At 38.6% G+C, this 9,379-nt stretch overlaps 2 protein-coding genes across 2 annotated transcripts in view; both read left to right on the top strand.

The window, feature by feature from the left end:
* The window catches only part of LOC118337183 (neurexin-3-like), a 77,598-nt gene extending 71,500 nt beyond the window's left edge, over nucleotides 1-6,098 (top strand). The window contains exon 4 of the mRNA XM_035674089.1: nucleotides 5,994-6,098. Within this exon, the coding sequence (XP_035529982.1) occupies nucleotides 5,994-6,098 (105 nt within the window). The remainder of the gene's footprint in view (nucleotides 1-5,993) is intronic.
* A 1,493-nt stretch (nucleotides 6,099-7,591) lies between these two features.
* LOC118337376 (neurexin-3a-like) lies at nucleotides 7,592-8,770 on the top strand (the record flags this gene model as incomplete). Its single annotated transcript, XM_035674358.1, is given in 1 exon segment — nucleotides 7,592-8,770. A coding segment is annotated over 1 exon segment (685 nt), but the record flags the coding sequence as incomplete, so codon positions are not given.
* Nucleotides 8,771-9,379: the final 609 nt, after the last annotated feature.

The raw sequence follows: 9,379 nt of genomic DNA, 5'->3' as shown, positions 1-9,379 counted from the left end.
AAAAAAAAAAAAAAAAAGCAGCCTGTCTTTTGAGATATTATCTGCGAGCTGTGGAGGACATTTTGTCACTGTGTCTGGACGACATTACTGTGCGTGTGTTTTGTGCGATGACTGTGTGATCAGGGCACCTGCTGTAAAATTACCGGCAAGTGGCATCCATTTAAACACAAGGGGCCTACCGGTGGGCTGATTTTATTTGCATTTACACACACACACACGCGCACACACACACACACACACCCTCCATCCCAGTCCATGTGGTTGTCAATAGGATCTGGAGTGCCGCCGCCTTTTGTCAGTGTGTGTATGTGGACTCGTCCCTGTGGGGTTCGTCAAAGAAGCCTTTCACAGAGAACAATGATCCATGCCGTTTAGCCTTTTAACCCCTGATGCTCCCTGCACTGCAACAAAAGACAAACACACTCTCTCTCTCTCACACACACAGACACACACACACACACACACACACGGAAACATACTGAACTGCAAATGATGCCAGAACAAGTCTGCATTTGTAAACAGGAGTGTAAAGTATTTATGGTCTTGTGTGAATGCATAGTAGCACAGGGGCTTGTGTGTGTGTGTGCCAAGGTAATGATCCATCTTTGATTAGCTGACAATATTAAAGCAGTAAATATAAGTAATGGGAAAAGGACTGATTTAAAAAGACACACAGTCAAAAATGAGCAAAAAAGGAAATCCAACTTTCATTTGTAATTGTCAGAATAATAATAATAATAATAATAAATGCTAACTAATTGAAGTCTGTAAATTACTAATGTTTCCAGTGAGTGAAAAATGCTCTGTTTGGAAATCAACAAAAGACAGATTTTAAATATTTGACAAATGTATAGATATTTTAATATATTTAATTAAATGTTGATAATCAACATTGCTCCAAAAAGTCAATTAATCCTATTCATAATCCTAACAAATAATACAATATGCACACTGGCTATGGCTGAGGAAGAGCTTCTGTGTGATGTCAGAACTGGACAGCATTGATTGGCTGATAATCTCGTATTTAATAGAAGGTTGATAAGCAGCTCAGTATAGATCTAACCCTGGAGAGGTGCCTCTGCTGAGGGTTGATAACAGCTCAGAATAAAGAGAAATTAATCTCATGGTTGGAAATGTTTTTTTGGTGAAGGAAATGTATCTGTTTGCTTGGAAATAATTCTAGGTATTCAACTGCTAAATAAAAAATAGAGGTCTGTATTTCTTTGTGTATGATTTTATTTGTAGGTTTAAATTGAGAATTGGTGGATTACAGTAGAAATAGACAGTGACAAATAAGAGCATTTCCAAAATAAACTGTTAAAAATATGCTGACTAACCACTGTAATGTTTCTATCTCATCCCAGTTGATGACATAACAAAAAAAATCACAATTATACCTTGACTGCAATAAATTGACACATTTAAAAAAAGGTTTAAAAATATTATTTTAAACAACCTTCGGGGCTCAATGACTACTACAAATCTGCTTTCTAAAAGATCCTGTTTTAATTAACCCAGAACTATCAAACTGTTAGATTTAGTGCTCAGCTTGCTTCAGATATTTACTTTTGAATGAATCATGCAATCGCAGTGATGATAAAGCGTGTTACTGTGCCTCTTCCCCTGTATACTGAGTGATGAGTGGCGACAGCTCTCCACAGCACATTCATGGCCTAAGCTTTTCTCTTATTGGCTGCTTAGAGGCTGTCCAAAAACTTCCTGAGATGGAATCCAAGGTTTGATCATACTTACAAAAACAAAAACAGTTAGTGTTAAATCTGAAAAGCACATGTGCCCTGTTCATGTGGATGTGTATAATGTTCCTTCCAAATATCTCCATTATAATATAATAATAAGAACGTTTTAAGAACAGCAATTACCTATATTTAATATTAATATTCTAAATGCAATATATATAATATAATTATCCTTATTATTATAACTCTGCCTACGTTGTATTTGAGTCGCACAGAACAATAGATTCTCTGTGATCATACATTAATTTTATAAAATCACCACAGGACATTTATCAGAATATGCTGCCGTGCACTGCTTACTAGTTGAACAAGTTCTACATTTTGAAGTCATGTATGATAGACAGTCTAAAGCCTTGCTTTGATATTGCTCATGTCCAGTGATGTTTTGGCAGAAAACACAATTAAACCTACTGTTTCATATTTTCACAATTTGTGTTAGTCAGTCATGAACATTCACTCTCCAGGCAGTCTTGCTTTTGCAGTAGGGAAAAAGGACAGTCCCAAAATGCTTCACTTTATTGTACCTAACCTGTTAGTTCCCTGTAACTAACAACTTTTAACTTGTACATAAAATTGTCAGCCGTCCGCCATCCAAAAAGTCGTGGCAGGTCAGCAAAGAGAAATTAGTAACAGTCGAACTAATCATTCTCACATATGAATGCTGTGTACAGTGGCAGTCATTGTCCAGCAGTTGCTCCCATTGGCCCTTTTCCATACAGCTGGGGCATCCATCCTGAGCTGCGCAGTGAGCAGGTGCACTTAAATCTCACAACTGGTTTTCCATACAGCAGGACAGCATTGTAAAAAGCATTGTCTACCTGGTGTGCATGTGGAGACGGGGCGGTTTAATATCAGTGGCGTACAGTAGAACATCGGTCTTATGTCTAGGATTATAGAATACTGCTCTTTCCATTGATCAGACACTTCAGTACCTGTCTGAGTCTGTGGAGATACTTGGATTGCTGTCTTTAATATTCCTTGTTGTGGAATGCATCCTGACGTCCCTCTAACTAGCCCAACACTGGGCCTGAGAACAAGAAACTCATGATCGGTTCATAATCAGACAACCACATCGCAAACATAATTGACAAAGAACTTGTAAAAATAATTACAAGATAATCAAATAATGAAGCTTTAAAATCACCAAGGAGAAATCCATCTTGAGGGAAGTTGCAGTTCATTCAATTTAAAAGGTGCGGAGGAGCTGACACTAGTTTTTCCAAGATTAGTGCGGACGTACGGGATAGCTAAGGTTAAGTAGTAACCGGATTGTATACTGTAGTGACAATACTTAAATGGGAGAAGAAATGTGAGGTGGTTTGGAAGCTTTAACATTATAGCTTTATAAATAAATATGAGATGATTATTTCTTGTCCATAAGTATGTCTGTCCATCTTTCTAATACAGAGCAATGATCACTATCAAATGTGTTATTAGTGATGAAATGTAATGCACTATTTTAAACAGGGTTTGGCTGATGTAATGACTGTACAGAATATCCTTTGTAATCAAGGGCACACAGCAAAGTTGACTGAACAATAGTTTTATGGTTAAGACAGACAGCCTTTAATTCTACACAGAAAGCCATTAGATTTTTAATTTTTGAGTCCAGTGTTGAATAAGTCTCTTGAATGACAGTCCCCTGTCAAGCCAGATTCCTAAGTATTTGTGTGACTCAGCAAGAGTGATATGAGTCGAAGTGCTTACTGGAAAGCAGAGCATCAGAATCAGAATCAGAATCAGAAATACTTTAATAATCCCTGTGGGGAAATTACTTCAAAGGCATCAAAGGCAGAGTAAACACAAGTCAGTCTGAGTTGGGATGGAGCCTGCCATATAAAATTGTATCATCTGCATAAAAACTTTACTGATAAGAAGAATAATTTTATTTACGTGTGTGTGTGTGTGTGTGTAATGTAAATAACAATATACCCCTGTGGCACCCCATTACCAATGGTAAGAAGGCTTGACTCAGCACCATCAGCCATGACAGAGTTCTCCCTGTAAGGTAGGCATCAGTAGCACATCATCTCGACCTAAAGATTGTAGTTTCAGTAGGATTTTATGATCAACATTATCAAATGCTGTTGAGGCATATGAAGCAAGCAGAAAATATCAGTTTAGACACAGCGTCAAAAGATACAAGTTTCAGATAATTGTAGTCGTAGTCGTAGTAGTAATAAAAAAACTGAAAAATGTGCTCATAGTGATGATCCTGTTTTATAAATGTAAAAATTAATCAAATCTCAGTAAACATGCTAAGTCAATCATTTGTTCTCCTGCATTTTAACAGCCTTTTTTCTGTTTTTGAAAATTCAACTGCTCATTACTAAGTGTAATTGTGCATTTATATTAGAACATGTAACATATTTCAAGTCTGGATAAGATTCAAGTGACTTTGAAAAACAGAAAACATTGTTACCTGCTACAGATACAAATGCATGAATTTAGCTCCTCCCTCATGAGGAAGAACTGGCATGCATGATTTTAGCAACCAGCTACATGTCATTTTGAAAGGAAGAATAAGTACCAAAACATAAATTGTCTAAAATTCTATGCATGGGTAACACTACCCAATTTAAACACAGTGTTGTAAAGAAGAAATTTTCCACAAATGTTACAATATTGCCAATTAATTCCAGTATAACTGTGTCCAAATAACAGTTGCTCTCTTGCTTCCTAATGAAAGAAAAAATACTTGCACTGCACACTTTGGAGAGGATGTGTTCTGGTAGCTGACAGTGCTGATCCAGCATATTGTAGCCTCTCTCCCACAGCACTTGACTTTGTGTTGGGCAGCAGTAGATGATTAGTTCCTGTACCTCCACAGGTACATCGGCATCTGGAATCGCCTGTGCTGTGATATGCTGTCACCACCAGCTGTCAGAGGTTTTCTCCTGGGATGCTGATAACTACCAGTACATGATGTAATGAAAGGGTATTCCCTTTAAATTCCCCAATGGAATCCCTCAGATTTTCACGATATTTTATGTTTAATCGTCAGATTATTTGAAGATCTTGATTTTTGTTTTTTATTTTATATAATCTATTCTGTGGTATTTAAAGGTACTGACACTAATTTCTAGAAAATGGTCCTGGGACTTCTCAGCCCACCATCACCAGAAAAACATAACTAACTAACATAATTTTTTAATACACTTCTAACTTGATATTTAATGTGTTGAATGTGTATATTTTGGAGGAAATGTAATGCAGCCTGGACCATGTTCACTGGCAACGTTTTTCAGTCGTTTCAGTCCTGGAAGTGCTATGCTGTTCTACCTCAAAGTTGTTTGGGGGTTGGTGATCGGGGTGGATGGTAGATGTAAAAGAGTTGGAAACCAGTGACTGGGGTTTATGTCTTGCGTGCTATTAGCTATTATCACTAACTCTGCAGAGCTCTTTTGCCTCTTTCAGCTCATTGTTTTGGCTTTTTGGCTTTAACCTTTATGGTTCTGGTTCAGCACTTTCATCAACCTGGTATCCAGCAGTAAATGATTTCAGTGAAAACATTACAGTAAATCTACTGTACACTTTCCCAGCACCAAACAGTAGACATATAAAATATTTTTTCTCTGGAGTTGGTGGAGACCAAACCAAAGTTAAAAGCAGAGTCAATATTGGACTTAAAACATTCATCAAGGGAACACAAAACATGGCTCTAAATGAATGATAATTTTGCTCAGTGTCTGCTGAATGTGTAAACGGGCAGCTACCTGCTAACGTAGGTCATGTTAATAATGTCAAATGTGTGTGATGTTCCGCTTGTTGTGGAGTTCTGCCCCCAAGTGGTCAAAAAGAGATTAGTGCTGCTTTATTTGTGAAATTTTTGTGTCATTTCTTTTAAGTAACATGTAAGTTATGTGAGGTACATTCCATAAGATAATTTTATTCATGTGCTTAAGTCAGGTATGTACTTAGGGTCTTTTCCTAAACCTAACCAAGTAGTGGAAGTTTTTGTGCTTAACCGTAACCAAACTGACTGTGTGAGGACATGCCTGAGGATATTAAAGCAATACAAACTAAATAAGTTAACAGTGAACTGATAAGCTAGAATGAAGATTTTGCAGCTTTGCAGATTCCTTAAATTTTTAGAAGTACCAATGTAATTTGGTGACAGTTCTGTGTTAATATTTTTTTTTATATGAAAGTAGAAAAAAGTAGGCACTATATACACACATTTGCCACTGGATCTTGCATCACTACCTACTTGTGTTTCCATGTGCCTGTGTGCAGAACGCTGTCTCTCCAGGCTGGTCATCAGATAAAGGCAGTCTGCCTGGCTGGCTGATAGTCATGCACTGCCATGAGAATAATGAGGCTAATTTACGCAGCAGATGACTGATAACTCCCAACAACCTTTGTGGAGGAGGGAAAAATGCAGCAATATCACAGGCACTTTTAATTAGGATTGGTGACTGCCAACAGTACAGTACATGTGAACAGTGCACTAAAATAAATTCACTCTTCTTTCTTAGAAACTGAATGCTCAATATGTGTCACGTATTGTCTTCATTACAACAACATCCTTGTAATGTAGTTTGTGTTAATTGTAACTATCAGGACTGTCACTACCTCTGAGGACAATGAGATAATATTTTTTTCTGGGAATCTGGGGCTGTTTGCATTTTACACTGGTTATTTTATAGGTTGATTCCAATATTTTAGTATTATTTCCCCACCGGTTTCATTTTAGTAGTGTGGGAGTTGCTGTCCAGAAAGGGGGGAAAAAAAAATGTTGATTTAGAATATTTCTCTAAATGAAAATGCAAGGTAAAGTCAGTTGTGGAAGAAGTATTCAGGAGACAGCAATATAGAAATACTTAACTAAAAGTACAGAAATATTATCAGCAAAATGTACTTAAAGAATCCAAATAAAAGTACTACTTATAATTACTAGTACTAATTTTTGGCTGCTGTGAGTTATGCCTTATTATATATTACATTATTAGATATTGAATATCATCGCTTCAAATTTGCCAACACTGCAGTAGGTAATCATTTTTTGGTATATTCACTGAAACTTTCACTATATCCTGACAGTAGTACACGAGACAGATGATCTGTGAAAAAAATCTGGTTCCTTTGGCTCCTCCTAGTGCTCCTGCTGAACGAAAACAACCAGTCAGAGCAAAGAATGAGAGTTGATTGTTGATTCTCAGGTTGTAAAAAATCGATGCTGAGAATCAAGAATAAAATATTTTCAAACCACCAGCCCAAAGCGTCATTCCATCTTCCTCAACTCTGAGCGTTTTTTACCATGATATTGTCGTATATTGTCCCATTACTACACTACACATACATAAAACATGTATAAAAATATTTAAATTTAATTGTACATGTATCACATCTAAACATAAGAAATCTAAAGGTGTTGCCTACATTGCCGAATGGTAGAAGCCTACCCTGTGTGATCAATATTAATACACATTATTTAAGCACTCCATTGTGTTTTTTATGTTAAATTTTAAATCTGAAAAGTAAATATAGCTGTTAAATAAATGTAGTAAACTACAAGTGTGAAGTAGCACTAAATGGAAATACTTAAGAGGTACTTAAATAAATGTGTTCAGTTACTTTCTACCTGAGTGCTGTAAACCACAGGTATCCATAGCAACAGCAAAAAAAGCCTGAAGCATCAGGCTTTTTTTTCTCTCAGGGCACCTTCTTCACATATGTAACATCATATATAGATTGTACACATACATGTCATGAGCCGTTCTCATGGGGTTTACATGCAAGAAAGCACCCCAGGATGTGTGTTGTAGTGTTCGCAGTAGTAAAATCAATGCTAATGGACCCATTGTAACCCTCTGTCTCTTTCTCTTTGACAGTGATGGAACCAAGAGCGGCCACTGGATCCCTTGTCAGCTCCATTTCACAGTGGACAACATGAAGGAGGAACATCTACTCGCCCTGATAGCCAGAGAAGTCCATTCCATCAGACCGTGCACCATGAGTCTTGATAGCATCTGTTCTGAAGTGTAAAAAAACCCCAAAAACAAAACTCATTAATACATCACCTCCTCCTCTCTCCCTCTGCTGGTCCTCTCTTTAACACTTAGGAGGAAAGCAACAATACCTCCATTCCTACTGGACAATTACTGATGTGATTGACCTTAAGACTGTTAACCACAACGACTGTTCTCCTACTACTGCCCCTTTCCCCCTTTAAAAACATATTTTTATAAGACATATTTATCTGAATATATCTCTGCACATATTGTGGATAAAACTGTGGATCCTTGAAAATCCGCCTCATCACCTGAAGATTCGATTTTATTGATTCCCCATCAGACACTTTCTTGGATTAATATTTTTTGCAGCTATGGATCTTGTAGGTTTTTCTATCAGGCTGCAAGTGTTCCTCAGCACATGTCTGGGACTGGAATTTTTAGGCACACCAGGTCAGTGGGCACGCTACCTCCGCTGGGACGCCAGCACCCGCGGTGACCTCAGCTTCCAGTTCAAGACAGAGGCCTCGAAGGCGCTGCTGCTGTACTTTGATGACGGAGGCTACTGTGACTTTCTGCAGCTGTCGGTGGTGGAGGGCCGACTGCAGCTGCGCTTCAGCATCGACTGTGCTGAGACCACGGTGGTGTCCGACAGACGGGTGGACGACAACAGCTGGCACTTTGCCACTCTGAGCAGGTATAACCTGCGCACAGTGCTCGTACTGGATGGCCAGGCCAAAGCAGATGAGGTGCGGCCTCAGCGTCTGTTCATGAAAATAGTCAGCGACCTGTTCCTGGGTGGAGTGCCTCAGGATATCCGCAATGGTGCGCTCACACTGCCCACAGTGCGAAACATGCAGCCCTTCAGGGGCACAATTACAGACCTCAAATATGGCATCTCACAGCCCCTGTTCCTGGGAAGCCTTAAGGTGCCCCTGGAGTCAGAAGGGTGGTGCACCATGAACCCGTGTGAGAATGGCGGTACGTGTTCCGTGGTGGATGGAGAGCCGGTCTGCGACTGCTCCAAAACAGAATACAAGGGCCGCTTCTGCAGTGAAGGTAACACACGCCTTCAAAGCCTCTGACACTGCTGTCATTTACTTCTGAAAATTGAAAACATTGCAGTCTAACCTTTTTAATTTTTTATTTATTGCAATTCCAGCTGAAGCAATCATGTAAAACTTGCCTCAAAACCCACTGCAGTTCCTGGGTGCAATATTTTTCCTTGATTGGTGCAGGCATGACCCGCCCTTCTCAGGGCCCGCCTATTTTTGCTCTGTGCTCCAATAGCAGTGGAACAAATCTCAGTCAGAACCTCAGTCAACTTTCTCCTTTCCTGTACTTAGACATGCATAGCCTCGTCTATGTTGAAAAGACAACCACATTTTCACGATGGTTAAAAGATAAGTGACATAGTCAGATTTTAAGCCCTAACCCTAACCCTAACGCCATATAACTAGCTTAACTAGATGTAAATTGGCTACGGAGTTGCCTAGAGTTTTGCCAACTAGCTATCAGATGTAAGTAGCTAGCTAATTATTTATGTTTGGTAAATTATTGAGCTAGTAAACTAGCATTTGGCTAACATTAGCTAGCTTAAGATGTAACTGTATGCATTTACCTTTTAACCATCTTCAAAGTGTGGTTGTCTTTTTAACATAGATTAGC

The sequence above is a fragment of the Morone saxatilis genome, unplaced genomic scaffold, assembly GCF_004916995.1.
Source record: "Morone saxatilis isolate NCDOM2014 unplaced genomic scaffold, NCSU_SB_2.0 Contig3, whole genome shotgun sequence".
Classification (NCBI taxonomy): Eukaryota; Metazoa; Chordata; class Actinopteri; family Moronidae; genus Morone; species Morone saxatilis.
Note: the sequence above shows the minus strand (reverse complement) of the source record. Positions and strands in the feature narration are given on the sequence as shown.